The sequence below is a fragment of the Apium graveolens genome, chromosome 10 (assembly GCF_009905375.1).
Source record: "Apium graveolens cultivar Ventura chromosome 10, ASM990537v1, whole genome shotgun sequence".
Taxonomy (NCBI): domain Eukaryota; kingdom Viridiplantae; phylum Streptophyta; class Magnoliopsida; order Apiales; family Apiaceae; genus Apium; species Apium graveolens.
The window spans coordinates 148,717,350-148,744,027 of NC_133656.1; the positions used below are offsets into that span (position 1 = coordinate 148,717,350).

The 26,678-nt window shown below is 35.3% G+C and overlaps 1 protein-coding gene across 1 annotated transcript; it reads left to right on the top strand.

Annotated features, from left to right (window-relative positions):
- The first annotated feature begins 18,615 nt into the window (after positions 1-18,615).
- Positions 18,616-20,361, top strand: LOC141691127 (glucan endo-1,3-beta-glucosidase-like). Its single transcript, XM_074495870.1, has 2 exons — positions 18,616-19,253; positions 20,355-20,361. The coding sequence occupies exons 1-2, from the start codon at positions 18,616-18,618 to the stop codon at positions 20,359-20,361; spliced, it is 645 nt and encodes a 214-aa protein (XP_074351971.1).
- Positions 20,362-26,678: the final 6,317 nt, after the last annotated feature.

A 26,678-nucleotide genomic window follows, 5' to 3' on the forward strand; every position in this document is an offset into this window, starting at 1 on the left:
ACTGGCATCTTTTGGGAGATACCAGAGGGGGCTTTCTTTGATTTGATTTTGAAATAATTGTAGGTTAGGCAGCTTTGGTAGGCAACTGTTTGGTCATTGACACAGTTGCCATAGCCACACTTGAACTCAAAGAAATTGTGGAGGTTAGAATAGTTGTAGGGATAGGTGAACTTACCTCACTTACCTGAGGTGCTTGCATTACAGGAAAATAGAACATTGGCACATCCTTGTGATGATTGGCCCTGTTCAAATCTGTAATGAGCCTTCTCTCTTGAACCCAACAATCTAGTTTGTTGTTAGGGTTCTCAAGCACAATCTCTTCACAGGGGTGGTTAGCTAATAACATAATAAATCTAGCATAATACACATTTTTACCTCTTTTATTTAACTCTCCTAATTTAAAACCTAACTCAAACAAGACAAGATCACTGAAATTGTAGAATTTATCTGTAACTAGCATATAGAGCATGTTAAGCATGGAAATATTCACTAAATCAAAATTACTGATCTTTCCTGAGAAAACCTTTGTAACTACATCACACAAGAAACTCCACTTTTTCCTAAGACCCATTCTCCTAATATCACTCAGTTTAGAAGTAAGAAGTGCTTAGTGCATGGAATTAAGCATATTGATTATATCAGTGTCAGTGTGTGGTGAAGTCGCATTGTTATCAGGAATTTTGAAACATGCTTTTATCACATCACTATTGATACAAAATTCTTTACCTTTAATGGTTAGAGTGATGGTCTTATATGTAGAGTTGTAGGTAGCAGTAGTCCACATCTCTTCAACAACTTCACAGAAGATTGTGGGTGATTCCAGCATGGCATAGTTGAGCTTGCAACTCTTCACAAAGTCCATCATCTAATGATAGTCTCCAGATTGCTGAATACCCTTGTTCACTAGTGCGGTGAAATTGTTCTTCTCATTAATGAACCAAGTTTGAGACATAATCTTTACAACAGGTGCCATTGTTAGAAAATAAGAGCTTGAAGAGAAAGAGAGTAAGTGCTTTGAGAGAGAATGAAATAAGTGCAGTTGAATTGAGAATGATAAAAGAAAAGCAATTGCAATGAAATAAGCTTTTATACTATCTCAAAAATAACTGATAAAAATAATAAAGGAAAATAAAGTAACCAATAGATTTTGCCTAAAATAGCCGTTTAAAAATAAACTATAAAAATTCCACCCATTATCCGTCGTGTTATGCTTACAAACTGTAAGTATACTCGATGGATAATGTACAGGAAATTAACGGCTGAGATTAAGACAATTCGACGGATGAGGATAAACTGTTATCCGTCGAGTAATAAAATATTCCAGAAACATAATTGATTATTGTTAGCAAATAATATATCGACGGATGATCAAACTCAATGGATAAAGATCATCCGTCGAGATGTACATTTTGACTTAGCCAAAATTTCATCCAAGACTGAAAAATTAATTAAGTTTCTGGCTGCATTTCAACTAGCAAATTAACTCAGATAGATTTAAGAGTAATTAAGCATACCTAACTCACTTACCAACCTTGAAAATGTGGATTCATCCAGTGGCTTAGTAAAGATATCTGCAAGCTGCTTCTCACTTGGAACAAAATGTAGTTCCACAGTACCATTCATTACATGTTCCCTTATGAAATGGTACTTGATATCTATGTGCTTTGTCCTTAAATGTTGTACTGGATTTTCAGTGATGGCAATTGCACTTGTGTTATCACAGAAAATAGGTATCCTTTCAACTTGTAAACCATAGTCTAGCAATTGATTTTTCATCCATAATATATGTGCACAGCAACTACCAGCAACAATATATTCAGCTTCAGCTGTAGAAGTAGAAACTGAATTTTGCTTTTTACTAAACCAGGACACAAGCTTGTTTCCTAGAAATTGACAGGTTCCTGTTGTACTTTTTCTATCAATTTTACAACCTACATAATCTGCATCTGAATAACCAGTTAGATCAAAACCAGAATCTCTAGGGTACCAAATGCCAAGATTTGGTATTCCCTTGAGATATCTGAAAATTCTCTTAATAGCTATTAAGTGAGATTCTCTAGGATCAACCTGAAATCTAGCACATAAACATGTAGCAAACATTATATCTGGCCTACTAGATGTTAAGTATAGAAGTGAGCCAACCATGCCTCTATAACTTGAAATATCTACAGACTTTTCAGTAGTGTTTAATTCAAGCTTAGTTGCAGTGGCCATGGGAGTTTTTGCAGATGTGCAATCCATTAGATCAAACTTCTTTAAAAGATCAAAGATATATTTAGTTTGACTAATGAATATTCCATTACTAACTTGATTAACTTGTAAGCCAAGAAGGTAAGTTAGTTCTCCCATCATACTCATTTCATACTTACTTTGCATCAATTTGGCAAACTTTTTGCAAAGTTTCTCATCTGTAGAGCCAAAAATAATATCATCTACATAAATTTGAACAAGTATACTAGAGCCATTAACATTTCTAAAAAATGAAGTTTTATCTATAGTACCTCTTGTGAAGTGATTTTCTAAAAGGAACTTTGATAAAGTGTCATACCAGGCTCTAGGTGCTTGCTTCAGTCCATAAAGTACTTTCAAAAGATAATAGACATGTTCTGGAAAATTTGGATCTTCAAAACCAGGAGGTTGACTGACATAGACTTCTTCCTCCAAATCTCCATTCAGAAAGGCACTTTTGACATCCATTTGATAGACCTTGAAATTGGCATGGGCTGCATAGGCTAAGAAGATTCTGATGGCTTCAAGTCTTGCAACAGGAGCAAATGTTTCATCAAAATCTATTCCTTCTTCCTGACAATAGCCCTTAGCAACCAATCTAGCTTTGTTCCTGACTACTATGCCATTTTCGTCCATCTTATTTCTGAATACCCATTTGGTATCTATTGGATTCTTTCCTTTAGGATTGGGCACCAACTTCCATACATTATTCCTTTTAAATTGGTTTAGCTCCTCCTGCATAGCTAAAATCCAATCAGGATCCAATAAAACTTCTTCTACCTTCTTTGGTTCTTCCTTGGAAAGGAAGTTGTTGTATAGACATTCATCCTAAGTTGCTCTTCTTGTTTGAACTCTAGAAGAAACATCACCAATGATAAGCTCAAAGGGGTGATCTTTTGTCCATTTCCTTTGTTGAGGTGGATTAGCTCTAGATGAAGAAACCTCATTGTTGTCTTGATTTGTGATTGAGTTTTGATTGTTAGAAACTCCCCCTGAGTTTGTCGATCTTTGATTAGAGAAAGAGGAACTTTCTATAGGTGATCTATCTTGACTTCCTGCTCCTTTTGATAACCCGACGGATGGTGAATTTTGAGTACCGACGGATGAAGCTGGTTGTCTCCCGACGGATAACACAAATTGCCTCCCGACGGATGAAGCATTATGTAACTCGACATATGTTGAGTTTTGTGCTTCATTGGTAGTAGATTTATCTGCATTATCCTTAGATACTGTTTCTTGATCACTTTCATCATCACTATCATCACTAACCATCTCCACATTATCGAATTTGAGGCTCTCATGGTAATCTCCATCTTTCAGTCCTTCAATCTTTTTATCATCAAACACAACATGTATTGATTCCACAACAATGTTGGTTCTTAGATTGTAGACTCTATATGCTTTACCAACAGCATACCCAACAAAAATTCCTTCATCTGCTTTAGCATCAAACTTCCCATTTTGATCAGTTTGATTTCTTAGAATATAGCACTTGCAGCCAAAGACATGAAGAAAATTTAGAGTTGGCTTCTTGTTCTTGAACAATTGATAGGGAGTCATGCATCTAGCTTGATTAACCAGAGAAATATTCTGAGTGTAGAATGCAGTATTTACAGCTTCAGCCCAGAAATATGTTGGCAGTTTAGATTCTTCAAGCATTGTCCTTGTAGCTTCAATAAGTGATCTTTTCTTGCTTTCCACTACTCCATTCTGTTGTGGAGTCCTTGCTGCTGAAAACTCATGCAGAATCCCATTTTCCTCACAAAATGCTCTCATGACAGAATTATTGAACTCAGTTCCATTGTCATTCCTGATTCTTCTAACCTTGAAATCAGGATGATTATTGACTTGCCTTATGTGATTGATGATAATTTCACTAGCCTCATCTTTAAACTTTAGGAAATATGTCCAAGAGAACTTTGAGAAATCATCTACAATTACTAGGAAAAATCTTTTCCTTGAGATGGACAATACATTGACTTGTCCAAACAAATCCATGTGAAGCAGTTGCAAAGGCTCTTCAATTGTAGAATCAAGTTTCTTCCTGAATAATGCTTTAATCTGCTTCCCCTTTTGGCAGGCATCATACAGTCCGTCCTTAGAAAACTCCACTAGAGGAATGCCTCTAGCTAGTTCTTTCTTCACTAGCTCAGTCATGGTCTTGAAGTTTAAATGAGATAGCTTCTTGTGCCATAGCCAACTTTCATCCTGACTTGCTTTACTGAGAAGACATGTTACAGATTCTGCATTTTATGAGTTGAAATCAGCTAGGTACACATTTCCTTTTCTCACACCAGTGAGAACCACTTTCTTGCTTCTTTTATTAGTCACAACACATGCTTCTGAATTGAAGGTTACTGAGTTGCCTTTATCACAAAGTTGGCTGATACTCAACAAGTTGTGTTTGAGACCATCCACTAAGGCAACCTCCTCAATGATGACATTGTCCTTTGAAATCAAGCCATATCCCACAGTATAACCCTTGCTGTCATCTCCAAAAGTAGTACTTGGGCCAGCTCTCTCCTTAAACTCTGTGAGCAGGGTAGAATCACTAGTCATGTGTCTTGAACAACCACTATCCAAGTACCAAAGATTCTTTCTGTTTCCCTGCACACATCAAAATCAAATCAAGTTAATTTTGGTACCCAAGTTTCCTTGGATCCTGCCTTGTTAGCTTTCTTTTTCTATTTCTTAGGCTTTATCTCATTTGACTTAGGGATATCAGATTCATCCTTGGTCATTTGAGTTTGGCCTTTGAAACCATTCATTATAATAGAATTATCATGCATATTATTATTAACAAGGAATGGCATGCTATTAGTAAACATGTTATTCCAGTATGGCATGCTAAATGGCATTTATGGCATACTAAATAGAACATAATAAGGATTAGGTGCAAATGGCATGTTAGCAAACTGAGCATTCATATTCAGTGCAGACATAGCATTCATAGGCATGGGAGGCATGGCATTCATGTTAGGAAATTGAGGTTGCACATACATGGAAGTAGGCATGGCAGATTTGCAGTTAACAGAAAAATGATTTACACTACCACACTTGACACAAGTTTTTCTAGGAGCATATTTATCAGGTGTGTAGTTATTGTGTTTGTTAATCCCTACTTTACCATTCCTATTGTTTTTCTTTTTAGTCTCTGTTTTTACCTCAATCTTTTCAAGTCTGTCACTTAACTGTTTGACAGTCATGTGACCAACATTAGCCTTTTTCCCTTTCTTAACTTGACTCGATTCTCCTGAAATAAAGTTCTTGGAAACAGACCCATACTTCTCATTCAGCTTAACAAGTTTGGCTTTACTGATAGGCTTGCTCACAGCCGACGGATGAGGATTTTCATCATTCGACGGATAACCCTTTTTGTTATCCGACGGATGATCCTCATCATCCGTCGAGTCTACATCTGTAAGCACTCCATCTACCAAATTTGGTTCTAGTTTCTCTTTGTTCTTTTTCCATGCTGCATCACAGAAAGACTCAATTTCTTGAACTTTAGTGATTTGAGCATGGACATCTCTGGATGTTTTCCATGCTTTAATCACCTCTTGTTCATGCTCGAGCTGTTTCTTTAAAATTTCCTCTTTCTTCAAGGGCTCGGTTAATTCTCTCTGGCAATTTTACACTCAATTCTTAATTTTTCAAAATCAATAAACTGAGACTCAAGCACATTATTTCTCTCACTCAAAAATAAATTGTTTTCTTTGATTTTAGCATTTTCTTTAGTAAGAGACTTAATTGTAACACGCAAATGATATAACTCTGTAGACATGTCATTTATGGCATCATTACACTCAGCTTTAGATAAATGTGCAAGGTTTGTAGTAATTACCTGATTACTTGAAGAACTTGTTTCTGTCTCATCAGACTTGGCCATTAGGGCTAGATTGACATAGCTGACATCTTCATCTTCATCCAGACCATCTGTTGCCCAGTCATTTTCTTGTATTATGAAGGCCCTTTCCTTTTGTTTGAGCAGCTCATAGTATTTTTGCTTATAATCCACTGGCTCAAACTTTTTCTTACTGGAATCTGACTTCCTACACTCACTGGAAAAATGCCCTGCCAAGCCACATTTGAAACATTTGAATTTTGATTTATCCACCATGTTTCTATTTGGCTTGGCTGCTCCAAAGTTCTTCTTGAACTTGAGCTTGGAAAATCTCCTGGAAAGAAATGTTAGGAGTTCAACAATGTCTTCCATGTCATCTTGGCTCAAAGAATCTTCACTTTCTACTGCAAGCCCCTTGCCCTTGTTCTCACAGACCCTTGAAGTTGATTCAACAGCTTCCATCTTCACTTCCTTCTCTTTTTCCAACTCAGCAACTAGTGCAATGGATCCTCCTTTCTTCTTTCCTCTCTCCATCCTTTCATCCTGCTCTATTTCAAGCTCATAGGTTTTCAGGATGCCATACAGTCTCTCCAAAGTAAACTCCTTATAATCTTATGAGTTTCTTAATGAGATTGTCATTGGTTTCCATTCCTTTGGAAGATATCTAAGGAATTTCAGATTGGAGTCTTTTGTCTGATAGACCCTTCCATGCAACTTTAGAGCATTTAGTAGTTTCTGAAACCTACTAAAAATGTCAGTGAGAGACTCACTTTCTTCATTGTGAAAATGCTCATATTGCTGAATCAAGAGTTGCATCTTATTTTCTCTAACTTGCTCAATGCCATCACAGATTATCTGTATTGTATCCCAAACATCCTTGGCAGTTTTGCAGTTGATAATGTTGTCAAACATATCTCCATCAACTCCATTGAATAGGACGTTCATGGCCTTTTTATCCTTCCTGACTTGTTCAATGTCAGGATCAGACCATTCATGCCTTGGCTTGGGGACTGATGGCTCGTTTCCTGTTGCTGCTCTCATTGGAACATGAGGGCCTCTTTCTATGCAGTCAACATAGGCCTCATCTTGAGAAAGCAAATGAAGATGCATCTTTACCTTCCAATGATGGTAATTATCTTTATCCAGAAGAGGGATTTTGACTCCAACATCCTTCTTGTTCATCTTGTTGTATTGTTTTGATCTTTAAACTCTTTGTAAGTTAAGAGCTTTCTCTGATACCAATTGTTAGTCCCTTAACAATATGACAAGAATTACAGAAGGGGGGTTGAATAGAATTCTTGAAACTTTTTCTTGAAATAAAATGTTCTAACTCAAATATAAATATAAGTGTATTGATTAGCACAATACGGAATAAAAACTTAAGTGAATCAAAACACAAGTAATTAAAAATAAGAGTCTTTCAAAACTTTCTGGTGGATTTGAATGATTCCACCAGAGATATATATTATATATCGAGAGAACCCTTTGTGCAGAAATGCTCACAGCTGCTTACAACAATTGAACTTCTAAGACTACAGAGAAATGCTAAGAATCCTTCTTACAAATGTTTCTCTGCTTTCTTGCTTAGATCGATAGTGTCTTAGTTGCTACTACTTGGTTTATATATCACCAATATTACAAAGTAATAAGACAAGATAATAAAACAAAAACTATCTAGTCTATTACAATGCTACTTCATTACTCTATTCCGGCATCTTTGAATATCTTCATAATAGCATGGAAATGGCAATGTTTCTTTATTCTTGAAAACACAGTTGAATAGGCTACCACATTCCATTTGCATCCACTCGATGCATGTAACTGTGTTGTCACTGTCAACAGATATTTGAATTCTTTATCCGTCGGGTTCATGATCATCCGTCGAGTTATTGATCATCCGTCGGGTTGTCTATTTGATCATTCGTCGACTTCATTGTAGGTTATCCGTCGGGTAGCAAACTGGCACTTGACTTCATTTCATTTATGCAGAATTACAAGACATCATATATGTTCAATTAATCAACCTATTCTGCATATCTAGTTAAAGTCAACATGACTTGAATACTACTTACAGAATCTATACAATGGTGAATGCAGAAATGTGCTACAGACTTATTGTTACATAAGCTACTCACTCGATGGATAATAAGTCATCATCAGTCGGGATTATAATGAGTCATCCGTCGGGACTATAAATCTTATCTGTCGAGTGCTATATTATTTCACTAAGTAAAATCTACTAAGGTGTTTTGTTCATGAAATCATCAAGTACACAACATATACACAACAGCAAGGGTGAGCAACAAGCCCACCAAAATAACATGTATTGTAATTAACAATATATGAGCCTTCTCATAGTACTCATAAAAGTCTTGGTCAAGCAGATATGAACCAAGTTGATATCTTAACGCCACCAAGTCGCAAAATATTCAGTATATATGTATATATACTTTTCAAAATCTTGGAAGTCTTCTTCCATGCATAATATACACAGAGTTCCAGTTTATAACTGTATAAAAATATCATTGCAAGGTGATCTCATATATAAAACCTTGTCTCAACGTTTTTCTGAAAATCTTTGTCATGCATAAGATAATCATTAACCAGATCTAAGTTGAAAAGATGAAGTTACAAGATACTCCAATATACTTATATCTTTTTCTGAATACTACTTGAACTACCACCGTTCAAGGTATAAATAGTTCATCCCATAGATGAAGCTACAAGACAAAACTTATATAGAATCAATCTTTGAAATATCATCAAAATGAAATGAAGTTATGAGATACTTCATTTGATGAAAACATCATTTTGAAAACTCGACCCTACCAACACTCAACAATCGCCCTGCCGTAGCCTTTCTTTCGAAGTGCTCTAGATAGTGTTGCAAAAATATCCAACTGGATGATGAACTCATTACGAGAGTTTGTCGTGCCAGGAAGACCACTCACGATGATCAGTCACAGTAGTGCAACCCCACCATTTTCTACATGTAGAGGAGAACAGTCGGATTTACTTGTCGACCGAACGCTGGACTCCTAAGGAATGGACCGTCTTAGCGGAACTTCCGGGCCATTTGGGCCAATATAATAAGGCTGGGCCAGCGCCACTCGACCACTTGCGCCACTCCTAGTTCAGATGAAATCCATGACTCTGAAACGTAAAGCTCGTCCCCCCTTTCCCCAAGTAGAAACTTGTTGATACGGCTCCACCAAGAAGTCGTATCTAGTTGGAAAGGAAAACTCACCGATATTTCCCAGGCGATGCCTGTTAATGGATTAACTTATTCCAAGAATTTTACTTCCCGAGTGTTGGGTAAGTAATCAAAAACTCATTTATCAAAATAGCAACCTTGTTGCGAATATAAAAATACATCACGGAGCCGGATCCTTTAGATTTTTGAGCGAGTATTTAAATCCCCTTTGAAAGGAAGATCTTAAATTTGAAAACGAGTTTTGGAATCCGCTCTAACTTTCCAAAAATAGTTTTGATAAAGTTTGAAAATAATCTCTGGAAATATTTAAAGTAAGAATGATTTGATAGTATCAATCATTTTCCGAATACTTGGCGAATATTGACACATTATTCTTTAAGAAAATAAAGAATATTATTTAATAAAATAAGCGGAGTCATAAGTCCTCGAATGAATATTCATACTAATATTCATTTAATAAAATAAGTGGAGTCATAAGTCCTTGAATGAATATTCAGACTAATATTCATTTATTAATAGAAATAAAATAAGTTTCATAAGTATAAACTCTATTCAAATAATTAAACTAGTCTTTGATCGTAATAGGAATCTTAAATGAATATTCAAAAAAATAATATCCACTTATAATATAAAACTATCGAATAAAAATTATTCGATTAATAGTTTTGAAAACTATTTATATATATATAATATACTCGGGAACATCGCCTCCCGGTTTAGAAAAATGTTCAACTCTGGGTCCCCATACTAAGGGTATACGCAACTACTGGCATATGTATTATGCAGTTTAAAAGCATTTGAATTGATAATAAAATATCAAAATTTCACAACATGCATATATATACCATATCAACATGCTCCAATATATCGCAAGATTTGCTAATAACAACCATGCACTTATCTCAAGATAATGCATCAATATATTTACATCACAACAACAGTATAACGGGGTTGAAAACTTGCCTGAGTGTTCCGGGGTAGACTTAAACTTAGAGTGGGTCAGGTAACCTATGAACAACAACATAAGCCGGAATTAGACCACGGTCACGTAAGAAACTAGTCAAAACTCACTCATACCCTAACGGTCGCTTACGGTCACTTATACGCTTAACGATTTGCGTTATTCGCTTGTATACCCTCGGCTCCACCAATTTTAATAATTTAACCATTATGAATTTTAAGGCAACTCTTTCGCGAATACTCTACCAATTTCCTAACCCACCTTACATAATTGTTTCATAATCCAATTAGTCTTTTAAGGGCCTTAAACAAGGTCTTAAAGTAAAGCGAGGGGTAAAGGTTCGTTCGCGAAACGCCGTAACTTAAAACGGTCGTTTCTCCTAAACCGTACATCGAAATCAAGAGAACCACATATCAAAACGAAGCTTACGACACGCTCTAGCTAATCATGGCAATGTTACAGATTGGTCAGTGAGTTTTCTGGTCCGAGATTCATGTACAACAGTCTAAGAAAAACGGGCATTACGACGACTAAGTTTATGAGTTTTCCAAGTTTCTCACTACACCAAAACCTCACCAAATAACCCACAATTATTAACACATCAAAACCTCAACTAAATAATACTATACCAGTCCTTATTCTCCAGATTCTTCATCTCAACCAACCACAATCAAGTTCTATTAACTATAACAAGATTCATTCACCAAATTACTCCAAATTCTAATCAAACTACTAATAATCAAATATCATACTTCTCATTTAGAAAACCAACCATCAAACTCACTAATAATCAAATTAAAGGCTAGGGTTTGAAGTTTATACCTTCCTTGGGAGGTGTTAAGTTGCTAGGAAGCCTTAGGGAGCCTCCTACAAGCTTGATCTTTCCAAAGAAATCAAGAACACAAAGTTAGGCTTTGAAGTTTCTAAAAGTCCGATTGAAAGAATCGTAAAAATGAAAGTCTTACCTTGCTTATTTGGATGAGTCTTGTGAACAAGAGTTGTAGGCCATCTCAATTCCTTTCCAACGAGCGATAGAACACAACATTTGAGTGAGTATTGAAGGAGATATGGCAGTTTGAAGTTATTGGGTTTATTTTGGCCGAGAGCTTTGAAGCTTGGAATGAGGGAGAGAAGATGAATGGTGCTTGGTTGATTTTTTTGGAAAGTGAAATGAATTTACTTGGTTGTAAATCAACCTTGCAAAATGTCTTGCTTTTGCTTTTTGATTACATCATTGCTTGCATCATCAATATGCCACATGTCCACTTCTTGTGGTGTAAGGGTGTCTTAACCTTTAATCACATGTTTTAGCTTCTCTTGGAAGCTTTCTTCCCATCCTAATTGCATGAGCTTGTCCCTTGGTCGTTTATTTATTTTACGGTTCGCTTAACTCTCGTTCTCATTCGTTGTTTGAGGGATCATATCCGGGATCTTATTACTTGGGTTCCCTTAAACCTTTCTCAATATTTTATATTCCTTTTATGATCCTCTCTTATAATCCTTGAATTTAAATCCTTTTAATCATGTTACCTTATACTCAATTCTTTCGGTATCTGGTGGATTTTCGAGAAAAATCAAAGTGTCCGGATTCGAATTCTAAGACCTTTACATACACTCATTTACTTTATAGAATACTAATACGATCTTAGAATTTCCATAACAGTACTCCTATATAGCGTGGTCTGATAATTTTCCTTAATCAGCATCATCAGCAAAAGTTACTATTCATCAGTGTTTCAAAAATTCCAAAAATTGGGGTTATTACAATCGATGTGCAAAAAGGAGAGTTTACGATGAAGGTTCGTGATCAAAAGGTCACTTTTAATGTGTTCAAGGCAATAAAGTTACCCACAACTAAAGAGGAGTGCTTTAAAGTAGAGTGGGTCGACTCTGTCATGAATTCAGAGCCTGAGCAATTGCCAAAGTCAGATACCTTAGAGAGATCCTTAATAGGGGAATCACTTATTGAAGATGAAGAAGGGGCAGAACAACTGCAGGTTTTGAATGCACATCCGTGGAAGAGGAAGTTGGATATGCCATTCGATTCTCTTGGGTTTGTTAGTCCCTAACAATGCAACAAGAATTAAAGAAGGGGGTTGAATGGAATTCTTGAACCTTTTTCAGAAATATAAAATGTTATAACTTAAGATATATATGACAGTGTTTTGATTTGCAAAGTGCGGAATAACAAGTTAAATATGAATTAAAACACAAAGTAATAAAAATACAAGTTTTTAAAACTTTCTGGTGGATTAGAAAGTATCCACCAGATATATATATATATATATATATATATATATATATATCGAGAGAACTCTGTGAAGCTTGAATAGTTCACAACTGCTTACACAATAAGAACAACTAAACTTACAGAGAAATGCTAAGAATACAGCTTACAAATGTTTCTCTGAGAATTTACTTGCTTAGTCTTCTTGTTGTTCTAATTGCTACTCTTGGTTTATATATCACCAAGATTACACAGTAATAAGATAAGATAATAAAACAAAACCTATCAAGTCTAATAATATGCTACTTCATTACTCTATTCCAGCACCTTTGAATATCTTCATAATAGCATGAAAATGGCAATGCTTCTTTGTTCTCAAAAACCCAATTGAATAGGCTTCCACATTCCTTTTGCATACACTCGACGCATGTGATTGTGTTATCACTATCAATAGATGTTTGAATTGATTATCCATCGGGTACGTGATCATCCGTCGGGTTGTCTTGTTGATCATCTATCGAGTAGCATTGTTAATCATCCGTCGGGTTATCACGAGTTCCATTCCCCTTAATAACACTTAATCTTAATAAATAACCAACTACTATGTACTGTGACCCCACAATATACACACACACACACCACAAGTTATAGTCTCAGAGATGAATACCAAAAAAATTACAAGTCATTTTATTGCACAATTATAAACCATTACATCTTAAAAGGTTTCTGAATAAATTTACATATTCCTTTCCATTATTACAATTCATAAATATACATAAGTATGGTACATCAACAGTTGAAAACCTAGCCTATTGGTAGTTACTACCTCGGCTATAGCGGCATCAACGCCTACAGGAAGCTGCGGAACGTTTCCTGTCCGCTCGCGAATTGGGAGCTTGGTCATGTTCATCTTGTCTATCTGTTGTTGTGTGATGAAAGAAGAAAGCAAGGGTGAGCAACCAGCCCACCAAAATAATATGTATACTAATTAACAATATATGAGCATTCTCATAGTACTCATGAAAGTCTTGGTCAAGAAGAAATGAACCAAGTTGATATCTTAACGCGACAAGTCGCAAACTATTCAGTATATATATACATATGTACTACTCAAAATCTTTGAAATCCTCTGACATGTATAATGTACACAGGGTTCCAGTTTATAACTGTATAAAAATATCGTTGCAAGGTGATCTCATATATATAACCTTGTCTCAATATTTCTCTGAAAATCTTTGTCTTGCATAAGATAATCATTAACCAGATATAAGTTGAAAAGATGAAGTTACAAGATACTCTAATATACTTATATCTTTTTCCGAATACTACTTGAACTACCACCGTTCAAGGTATAAATAGTTCATCCCATAGATGAATCTACAAGACAAAACTTGTATAGAATCAATCTTTGAAATATCATCAAAATGAAATGAAGTTACGAGATACTTCATTTGATAAAAATATCATTTTGAAAACTCGACCCTGCCAACACTCAACAATCGCCCAGCTGTAGCCTTTCTTTCGAAGTGCTTTGGGTAGTGTTGCAGAAATATCCAACCGGATGATGAACTCATTACGGGAGTTTACCGCGCCAGGAAGACCATTCACGATGATCAGTCGCAGTAGTGCAACCCCGCCATTTTCTACATGTAGAGGAGAACATTTATCTGATGAGTTACAGGCATGGTAACATTTATGAAGCCAGACTTTCAACAAGTACTGATGGTTCTGCAATTTGTCTGATGAGTAGAGCATCAATTGAAGGAAGCTGGAATTGGCATAAAAGACTTTCTCATTTAAATTTCAACAACATAAATGAGCTTGTAAAGAAAGATCTTGTGAGAGGATTTCCAAAATCAGTATTTGCTCCTGATGGCCTTTGTGATTCATGTCAAAAGGCAAAACAAAGAAAATCTTCTTTCAAGAGCAAAATTGAATCCTCAATTCTTGAGCCTTATCACCTACCGCATGTTGATCTATTTGGTCCAGTCAATGTCATGTCTATTGCAAAGAAGAAATATGCTATGGTTATAGTGGATGAGTTCACAAGGTACACTTGGGTGAATTTCCTGCACAAGAAGAATAAAACTGCATCTACTCTAACTGATCATGTCAGACAGCTGGATAAGTTAGTCAAAGATTCTGTTAAAATTATAAGAAGTGATAATGGCACTGAGTTCAAGAATTCAATCATGGAAGAGTTCTGCAAAGAGCAAGGTATCAAACAGGAATTTTCCGCACCTGGAACTCCATAGAAAAATGGAGTTGTAGAAAGAAAGAACAGGACTCTCATTGAAGTTGCACGAACTATGCTTGATGAAGTAAAGCTACCTACCTACTTTTGGGCTGAAGCTGTGCAGACTGCTTATTTTACATAGAATGCTACACTCATAAACAAGCATGGAAAAACACCATATGAGATGGTGAAGAAAAAGAAGCCAAATATGAAATACTTTCATGTATTTGTATGTATGTGTTTTGTTCTTAAGACTCATCCTGAACAGTTGTCAAAATTTGATCTAAAAGCTGATGAAGGAATCTTTGTTGGATATCCACTTTCCACAAAAGCCTTCAGAGTCTATAATTTAAGAACAATGGTTGTCATGGAATCTATCAATGTATCTTTTGATGATAAGAAGATTACTGGACTTGAAGATTTCAATGATCACGATCAGTTGAGATTTGAAAATGAAGACTTAAATTCTGATTCTGTAAATTCTGATGACTTAAACTCTGATCCTGTAAGTTCTGACGAGTTAAGTTCTGATGTGATTGAAACTGTGGTAACAACTCCAAATGAAAATGCACCTGTCCAGGGGGAGCAAGCTGAAGATCCTACCACAACTCAAGACTCTCAAGAAGCATCAGAATCTGTCTCTGGCTCTTCAAGTTCTGATTCATCAGGTTCTGATGAGCCAAATTCTGATAATTCTGGAAACTCTGATACTTCAAGTCCTGAACAATCTAACTCAAATTCTGAAGTCTTAAAGAGCATAACTACAGGGGGAGCATCAGAAAATGCTAATGGAGATAGCATGGATCATGGGGAAGGATCCAGTTATAGAAATCAACTTCCATCTGCAAGGAAGTGGACGAAATCACATACACCTGACTTAATTATTGGAGATCCTGAAGCAGGTGTCAGAACTAGAACTGCAACATCAAATAAATGTCTCTATCATTCTTTTCTATCTCAGACTGAACCAAAGAAAGTGGCAGAAGCTCTTCAAGATGCTGATTGGGTGCAAGCAATGCAGGAAGAGTTAAATGAATTTGAAAGAAATAAAGTCTGGACCCTAGTGCCAAGACCAAGGAACAGATCAGTTGTTGGCACAAAATGGGTGTTCAAAAACAAAACCGACAGTGATGGCATAATTACAAGGAACAAAGCTAGGCTGGTTGCTAAGTGTTACTCTCAACATGAGAGTATTGATTATGATGAAACATTTGCACCAGTTGCTAGATTGGAAGCTATAAGAATCTTTTTGGCTTATGTTGCGCACAAAAATTTTAAAGCCTTTCAAATGGATGTAAAAAGTGTTTTTCTCAATGGAGAATTGGAAGAAGAGGTGTATGTTGAACAACCTCCAGGCTTTGTAGATTCAAAATTTCTAAATCATGTCTACAGGCTTGACAAAGCACTTTATGGCCTTAAGCAAGCTCCAAGAGTATGGTATGAGACTGTAGCTCAATTCCTTCTGGAAAGTGGATTTCACAGAGGTACAATTGATAAAACACTGTTCTAGCTCAACCATGAAAATGACTTACTTTTGGTACAGATATATGTTGATGATATCATATTTGGTTCTACAAATGCCAAACTCTGTGAAAGGTTTGCAAAGTTAATGCAGTCAAGATATCAAATGAGTATAATGAGAACTTAGTTATTTTCTGGGCCTTCAAGCAAGCAAAATGAAGAAGGTACTTTTATCTGTCAATCCAAGTACACCAGAAATTTACTCAAAAAATTTGGAATACAAGACAGTTCAACAACATCCACTCCCATGGCCACTGCAACCAAGTTAGATAAAGATATTGGTTCATCAGTAGATATTACTAACTACAGAGGTATGATTGGCTCTTTACTCTATTTAACTGCAAGTAGACCTGATATCATATATGCTACCTGTCTTTGTGCAAGATTTCAGGCTGATCCAAGAGAACCTCATCTAATAGCCACTACGCCATAGATGGCCTATCGCAATAGTTTGATCATGAGTGTTACAATTTAATGTTACATTAGCTATGCTTATTTTTGTCTACTGCAACATGACACATTTGATGTTACCATAGCCTTTTCAACATGTTACCATAGATAGAAAGTGTTACACACTGCAACATATTTTAAGATGTGTTACCATATGGTATTAATGAATAAAATATTATCATTTTACAAAATAATAAGATATATTTAAAATATGTGAATTTAAATTATTTAATTTTACATTATATTTAAGTAATAATTTTAAAATGTTACTTTTTTGAAATAAGTGAATAATGATTATTTTGTTTTAAATATTAAATTAACATTATATTATTAATATATAAAATTTTATCTTTAAAAAATATAAAATAAATTAATCCTATTATTTAATTTTAAATTTAACTAATTTTGATATAACTTAATTTGCTGTTTGAGTTTATAAATTGTAGGTAGTGACATTATTTTTAAATAATTTAGTTACAATTCATTATGATAATAATTTATTTAAAAAAAGTTAAAAACAAAATATGAGGTGAATTGAACAAGGCGGCTAAAATCTGGAGAAGCGGCAATTTTTGTCAAACAGGCGGTACGTTAAAAAATTTCGAAAAGTCAATATACACTATTTCTCTTCTGGATCTCTCTCTCACTACTCTTCTCTCTCTCACTCATCTAGTTCCCTCCTGCTCTCTCTCTCCGCCATTCTCTACATTAAGGGTATAATAAAGTCGATTTTATTCAATTCAGAGTTAAACTTTTACAAATCGATGTGTATGGGTCTGCGGGTTCAAGCTTTAAAGAAAATTAGGTTTTTTATTTGAATTAGGGGTTTTTGTGATTTATTTTTTTTGGTTAAATTCTCAAAGTAATTGGTTTATTTTTTTGTTCCAGGGTTAGTTTGGTTTGATTTGGGTCTAATTCAGAGCTTGGGCTTAGTTTACGATTCTACATCAAGGTATTCCATCTCTTTTTATATGTTTTATGTAGTTTCTCAGTGTGTGAGCTTGAATTGAATATTGTATGTGAACTTGTGTTTGTGTGAACTTATGTTTATATATCAAGTTTATGTTATATAAACTAAATTGGGCTATCATGTTCCACTCAAAATCAGTCGCAGATATGTCACATTCGGCAAGTAAGACTACAAAATCTAATAAGGAAATTAATGATTTTAATATATTATGATTTTTATTTTTAGGTTAGTTCAGAACCCAGGCGATTTTGTAATCACTTTTCCAAGGGCATATCATGTAGGATTCAACCATGGTAATTTCTTTACTGTCTTCTTGTACCATAATATTGTTCGAAGCTTTTAGTGTGTTTGTTTTATTGTTAATTTAATGATCACAGTACTTCTATTTGTTATATATCACAGGCTTCTTGTTCTTTTAAAATCTAAGCTTCAGTTCAGGGATAATGATCATAGCTAGATATTATTTCTAAATGATAGCCCTTCACGTCGGGGATAATGATCATAGCTTGATATTATTTGTATTTTGTTCAAATATTGAATTGTTGCTATTACATAGTTCAACTTGGTGTCTTCATGTGTATTGATTGTTTTCAACCTTGTCTCAATATAGCCATCACTTTTACAATATGATAAATTATTCATAATCAACTGAGAATTCGAACCAATTACATAATGATTGTAACAAATCTTTTGGATAATCTTGGTCCCTTTCTTTTGTATGACTGAAAAATCTGACATATTAATAATACAAAACCAAATGTCCGGAGTAGTCTGCTCATCAATCTCCCTTTTGGCTTTCTTGATTCCACATCTACTAATTTCAGGTAACAAATTTGTACTTGATCAACTTTACAAGCTGTTCTATACATCATGTGTATAACCTGGTGTATATAATTTGATTTTACAGGAGTAGTTTCATCCGCAACAGTAACATTACTTAACAGATGTAACCAGACAGTCTGGATGGCATTAAATCCAACACCGCTACTCATGTTCCAACCACTAGCTAAACTTCGGAAAGGCGAAACTACAACCATCAATATACCATCCTCTTGGACCGGTTCGTTCTATGGTAGGACTCAATGTGTCCAAGACTCTTTTGGAAACTTCACTTGCCTCACGGGCGATTGTGGCTCCAGTAGGCTGGAATGTACGGGCAGTAGATTTGTAGGGGGAGCAACTCTAGCTGAGTTCTCGATCGATGGTTCCGGTGGAAGGGATTTCTTTGACATTAGCATGGTTGATGGTTATAACTTGCCGATCATGATCTCCCCATTAGGTGGACTCAACTATTCAAGGACAGAGTGTAGCATGGACGTCAACAGCGTGTGTCCATCCGAGCTAAAGATAAGTTCGGACGGGAAATGGGTGGCTTGTAAGAGTGCTTGTGTGGCTTTTGGTGATCCTCAGTATTGTTGTACCGGCAACTACAGTTCACCTGATAAGTGTAAGGCTTCAAACTACGCTAACGTGTTCAAAAAGGCGTGTCCCACGGCGTACAGTTATGTCTATGATAATAAGGTCGGCGCTTTCATATGTGACAGTGCTGCCAACTATCTCATTTCCTTCTGTACAACACCAAATGAAACAAATGATACCAGGTACATTTACATATAACTCCTCATATGACTTTCCTTGCTGTTATGCTCCAGTTTCTCTAGTTTGTTAATCAATCAATATTGGTAGTCCCCGGGTATTTCTGTCGTGCCAAATTGAAAGTCTGACCTATTATACCTTAAACAAAGTCTGACACGTTTCCTTAACATTTGATATTAATTAATTGTGTAATAACTAAGATAAGCATAATTGGGAGTTATCATAAATAGTCTTTTCCATATATTCAGACAATTCAGAAGTTCTTTAGTAGTGATCCTTTGCAATATAAGTTTTAACTGTTGAAATCTTACCTTAATGCTATATGCAACCTATTAATATCATCAGCTCAATCCATCTGCTTTTACAGATCAACATCTCAACATTCTTAGTCTAAAACTGCAAAATGCTAACTAGGATTGTCGATAAACTAACAGTCAAATATACTGACATAAATATCAGAAGGAAGTGTTATTTCGATTTCTGAAATCCAGTCTTCTTCAATCATGTATTTACACTTGTACCATTCCCTTTGATACAATTTTTGCTGTGTTTTATTCATGAAAGAAAATTCCAGCACTTGTTTGCTGTGACATTTTCCTTTAAAAAAATGTACTGCTCTCTTCAATCATTATCATGAGATCAGTTAATTATTTCATCAATTATATTCAATTTTATTAAGCTTAGCTGGAATATATACACCCCACCAGTATCATCTCAGTGCATCAGGTTTTGCTGATGAATATATCATGCTCAAGTTGTTTCTGCAAAATACCATTTGGATTGCGATATCCTTTAGCTGCAGCAAGAGGACACTTAGATATACCTTTCCGGGAGAAAATATTCTACCTTCACATGTTATAAAAGTAAAAACTATATTATAAATTATTCATAATCAGAGATTGAATCGGCCATGCTGTTCATCATATGATAAATCTAATCTGTTGTATCACATGATTACTGGATAACTTGCATTGAATTTTAGTCACAATTCACTAAAATATCACTGATTTACCTTCGTGCATATGATTCAATTGTTCCATTTTCCATTGTTTTATTCTTTTATTATCTTTATGTTTGTTATGACACTATGTTTGTGTTATGTCCAGGATGTAATGAAATGCAACTGGTTCTGAATGTTGGGGGCCAGACAGACTATCACGACTCCAAATGGCAGAGACAGTGGCAGCTGTTAGAGTTTATAAAAGTTCATTACTCAAACCAATATCGGCATCATTAGTAAGTCTACCATAAACACTGAACCCTGAATCAAAATTACTTTCCCAGTCATCTTATCATTGTTTACACTTATGTATAATCATTTGTGCGAGTTGTGCCCTTTCCAGAAAGCACGCAACATTCAATCAATCACACTCACCTAATTGGATATCGATTTCCTCTGCTTCCTACAAATATGATATTTAAATCTTTACTTTTCAGATTGATCGCGGTGTCAAGTCCACTGCTGACATATCAATGGACATCAGCAAACTAATTCAAATGCTAGGCTTTTCTCCTATGAAATTTGAAGAAGGCGTCAGATTAACATTCAGAAATGAAACCAACACCAGTTCTTAAATTTTAAAGCTCCAGATCTTGTAGGAGAATGTGAAGAGTTTCTAGTGTTACTATTTTATTAAGTTTATCTTTTTTTTCTAATGTTTAGTAAAGAACCTGAACTATTTTGTTTAGTTAAAATAATTGTTGTTGTCGTAGTTTTAGACATGTGATGGTTTGAATATTTGAGTTGGTTTGGATGTAATACATTTTGTGGTATTTAATGATATTTTGGGATTGTCGATTTCGAATAGCATAATTTCATGTAGTATTGCTTTTTTACATATGAAAAACATGTTAATGGTATATATGTTCTATTTACAAACAAATTCTGTCAAATTAATATAATACAAATCATTATAAAAAAAATGGGGCCAACTTGTGGTCCCTAATATGGGCCCCACAAGTGGGCCCCATTTTTTTTGCAAATTCAAAGTTCAAAGGTAACATACATAGTGTGATACTATATACATATATTGATGTTACCTTTGGTGTCTATTGTAACACAAAAGTCCATGTTGCACCAGGGCAAAGGAAATGTTACATTAGGGGCCAAAGGTAACTAAAAAAAAAGCAACTTAAATTTTATGTTACCTTAGGTTTTTGGGTGGCTATGGTAACATTTTTTTGGCCTGTTGTAACATTTTTTAGGTGTTGCTGTAGGCCATCTATGGCGTAGTGAGCTGTGAAAAGAATTTTCAAATACCTTAAGGGTATAGCTGATCTAGGATTGTAGTATCCTAGAGAATCAGATTTTAAGCTAATAGGTTACTCAGATGCAGATTTTGCAGGATGCAAAATAGACAGGAAAAGCACAAGTGGAAGCTGCCAATTTCTTGGAGGCAGATTAGTATTTTGGTTTAGCAAGAAACAGAAATCAATTTCCACATCAACTGCAGAAGCAGAATATATTGCTGCAGGAAGCTATTGTGCACCGATTCTTTGGATGAAGAATCAGTTACTGGATTATGGGTTAGAATTTCTAAAATACCTATTTATTGTGATAATCAAAGTGTTATTGCTATGACAGGTAATCCAGTTCAACACTCAATGACAAAGCACATCAGCATTAGGTACCATTTCATAAGGGAACATGTGATGGAAGGTACAGTGGAATTGTATTTTGTTCCAACAGATCAACAACTAGCATACATCTTTACAAAACCACTATGTTAAGCTACCTTTACAAGACTGGTAAATGAACTTGGAATGGTTTCAGGTTCTTTCTCTAAATCTGCTTAGTTTTTGTTCTCATGCATCAGACATTATGATTAGTGTTTACAGATTGTTTTATTTTTATATAATCTGTGCTTTAATTGAAATACATTAAATTCTGATTGTTATCTGATGTGGATCTTTATACTCTGATAGTGATTTGAATGTTCTGTGACTATTCAATCCAATGAGGATACATGTGTTAGATGCTAACCTAAGTAGTCTTTAATATACTAGAAATCCCATATTTGAATTAGTTGTTTATGTGGAAACTCATTAACACAAGCAAATTCTGATTTTGAACTTAGTCAAGTTTACTTTGTGTATCTTATTACTAAGTCACAAACTAGATTCTTGCTTCTTATCTGTCAAATTCTGATGTCAGTAAATCTTAAGGATGAACCTAAATGCTGATAAGCCTCACTTATCTGAAAGAAAAACAAAGAAAAAGAAAAAATAAAGTCAGGTAGTCCTTTGAGATCTAGAGTAAATATGTGGAAGGGAAGACCCAAGTGCATTGCTGGTATTAAGTAATATGCATTAGAAAAGCAAATAAATTTTTCTTGGTGACTTTTCACATTCTATGATTACTGGAGAAATACTCTGATAATAGCATAAATTCTGATAAGCAGTTGTGACTCACTTACACTGAGAAGCCACTGTAAAAAAGAATTTCAAAAGATGCATAAAATGAGCACAAACAGTTGAGGTGGACTCTTGCATAAATTTGTTCTATAGTAGACTTCATGATTGATGACAGATTTTAAGCACTTTTCTTAGTTATGCCTTATTTCTAAGATGTACTGAATTCTATCCGACTTTAATCTTTATCTGATATTCTGCTAAATGCACACACTCTCACTCCATATGAATGATGAAAATTACTGTGGTGATTAAGTTGTTTTTGACAAACAGTTAAGTGTCATTTGCATAAATTTAGAGGACAAATTCTGATAATTAAACTCTGAAGAATCAAGTCAGTATTTGTATGAAGAATCACAGAAAAAGATATTCACTTTTTGAGTTAAGCCATATTCTGATGACTGTTAAAATCTGATAAAAGTTAAGTTCTGATATTAAATCCTGATGGAAACTCTGATGCTTACGTGGTATTATTCTTTACTTGACTTATTTGTGGTGGTAAAAAAATGAAACAGTCATATTTAATCAGAATATAATTAGGTGAGATAAAAATAGTCATAATCATTAGGGTTAGTGGTAAACGTGTATGTCCTGAAAAACTGCATGTGCATGGTAATTCTTGCTTATTTCCCGTGCCCATTAACTCCTGCTTTAACTTTTACTAACTGATTCACACGTCTCCAGGTGTAAATTGTATGCCATGCTTCAAAAATATAACTGTTGAGTGGAGAGAGTATATATATGGGAGTTAAAAGATTTTCTAATCTTTTACTTACTTTTCTATTCTTGTTCTCTCTTATTATCTCTCTCTCTAATATTCTCTGAAGCATTTTCTTACAGGACTTTTATCAAACACCTTGCAAACACTCTCTTTCTCACTTAATCTCTTACAGAGATGGCACCAAAAGACTTGATTTTCAATTGAGCTAAGTTTGTTCCTAACAACTACTCGTCTATTCTTAGCAAGAATGAAGCTCCATCAGAACTTCACTTTATTCAGGACTTTCTTGCTAATTATGATATTGGGTATGCTTTGAGCCAACCTGAAGCAATCTCTGGAACTCAAGTGCTGGAGTTTTGGAGAAGTGGCGTGTATGATGATGATGGGTCCCCAAGTATCATCTTTACAACAGGGGAGGATGATCATGTCGTGACTTTGGCTATAGTTTTCCAAGCACTACAACTACCTGAGAATTGCATTTATTCGACTATTGAGGAGCCAGTTCTTCAACAGATGATGGCTAGTCTGGGGTATGAAAAGACATTGGCAAAGCTGGGTCAATTGAAGAGACCTTACATAAGGAGGGAATGGAGTTTCTTCTTTGACTGCATCACAAAGGCTTTTGCAAACAAATGTTTTAATTTTTATGCAATCCTAATTCTCAGTCAACAAATCGGGTATGCTCTCATTAATCAAACTGATTTTGATTATGCAAGTGCTATTTTAGGCTCTATTGGGGATATGATGACAAAAGATAGGAATACAGTTTACTTTGCTAGATTCTGTCAACTTATTTATAGTTTTTGTTGTACTGATAAGCCCCAATTAGCTAGTGAATTAATTCCACCATTTAGACTTGCTAAAAGAGCTTTTAATGACTTGTTATCTACTGATAATAAGAAGGCTGTATTGAGACCCCTCCAAATTCCCATATCTGTCAAACAAGCCTTAATAAACTATGATCCGGTTACATACACTGCACTATATCCTGATGTCCAACCATCTGAACCTCAACCTTCAGCACCTACCACTACTACACAAGCACATCAAACTTCTCAACCACAACCAAAATCTATCATCATGACATCTTTTAAACCATCAACTCAATCATCTCAATCTGATTCATCAGCACATACCATCAGATCTTCATCTTCAAGGCCAAAGAGGACAAAGTCTGTTCCTCAAATTCCTCAAAAGAGAAGGAAAATGATTCTCAGGGATGAATCTGAAAGTGAAGAGGAAGCACATGTTCATGCATCAGAACCTGTGACAATTGAAGCTGAGAATGTTACTTCTCAGAAAGAAACTGCAGCTCAAAGTTGTGATACTTTGAAGAGGAAATCTGTAAGTTTTGATGCTGCAACATCAACTCCTTCATTGGCAAGGAGATTGAAGAAAATGTGGGCAAAGAGGTATAATGCTAAATCTCCATCTGAAGATACTGCAGGAGCTGTGGAAGGGGATCAGGAATCTCTGATCTCAAAAGAGCCAATTATAATTGAATCTCTGCCGCCTCCAGCTAAAAATCAAGACACTGTTCCTGATACAGTGGTTACACCTCCAGTCTCTCCACAGTTGAAGATTCAGGCTTAAGTCCTGAAATTGACATTCATAGGCTGCACATTCCTTTTATTCTATATTTGGAAGTTCCTACAGAAGCTCAGCAATCTCCAATTCAATCTCCAATCTTAAATGTTGAGATACCAACTCCACCTGTTTCTCCAAAGCATGCTGAAATTCCTACAGTAGATGAGGTAATTCCTGAATCTCCAGTTGCCTCACACACTATTGTTTTGTCAGAACATAGTGAATCTTCTTCAAGTTCTGAAGACAGTGTTTCTGTTGAGACTCCATCTCCCATTCTGGAAAAGGAAGCACTGATAAAGAAGTTTATTGAGCAGGATGCCCTTATACCTTGGGAAGATACTCGCAGGGGAGTTGAGTGGGCCAAGAAGTGGAATGATTCTGATTTCATTCCAAGCTCTAACATTCTGATAGAGCATATGTCAAAAGATGATGAGTTATTGTTAAATTCTGATTTCAAGACACAGCTCAAGATCACTGCTCTCTCTACCAAATATCTTCAAGGTCTTCACTCTCAAACTCAAGAAAAGGTCGATAAGCTTCTAGAAAAAGCTGATAAGCTAGACATGGAGATCAAGCTTGATAAAAAGAGGTTTATCAGACCTATTTCTGAAAAGGTAGAAGCAATTGAGAAAACTCAAGAGAAGCAACATGCCCAAATTACTGAGGTTCCGGAAAATCAAGCTTCTCAACAGGATCAATTGAATGAAATTCAAACTTCAATAGAACTTCTTCTCTCACTCCTACTATCTGATGATGCTAAAAAGGGGGAGAAGATAGTTAAGTCCAAATGCTCAGATGATCAAATACTGAAGAAGACAAGTGTAACAAGATGACCTAAGCTTGATGACATAAGCATGGCAAGTGGGAAGGATTGGTTGGTTGATTGTGAGCCACACATTTTTCACCATGGTAAATTCCATGTAACCAAGCTAAACACCACACAAATCATCAAAACACAAATCAAGAAGCTATTTCTTCTTCTTCTCCTTCAGTGCCTCGGCTTTTCTTCTTTAAACAAGAAGGAAAATTTCAAAACTCAAGCTTCACTCCATCATAAATCAAGAGGTTAGTCTCTATAGCTCCTATAATTCATAACTAAGAAGAGCAAGTAGTTTGAGTGCTTGAATCCAAGGTTTGCTAGCTCAAATAAATCATTTTAGTTTAGGGTGAATAGTAACTTTCAAGAACAAACTTTTGATTCTTGATTTTATTTGTAAGGTCAAGGTAGCTTAAGCATAGATCAAGGCTTCCATGGACATTCCAAGGATCTTTCATTGATTAAAAGCTTCAAGAAGGTATAAAAAAACTTCAAACCCTAAGCTTTACTTTGAATGTTTAGGAGTGGTTTTGATTGTTATAGTATATGAGAAGCATGATGCTTGTGTGTTTCAAGTTTGGATGGGTTTGTAGTGATTTGGATGATTGAATCTTGTTTATAGTTAATGAAACTTAAGTATAGTTAGTAGTTCATGTTTAGGGTTGAATGAATTGGAAAATCTTGAGATGTTGGGACTGATGTGGTAAGGTTTGGATGAGGGTTGGTTGTATTATTGATTGTGAGTTGGATTGTGGTTGTTTGGAATGGTTTAAAACTTTGGTAATCGCGTAAACATAGCCGTCGTAATGCCCGATTTACCTTAGACTGTTTTAGTTCTTAACTTCAGGACCCTTGAACTCACTGTAAGATTCTAACCATTGCCATTTTTAGATA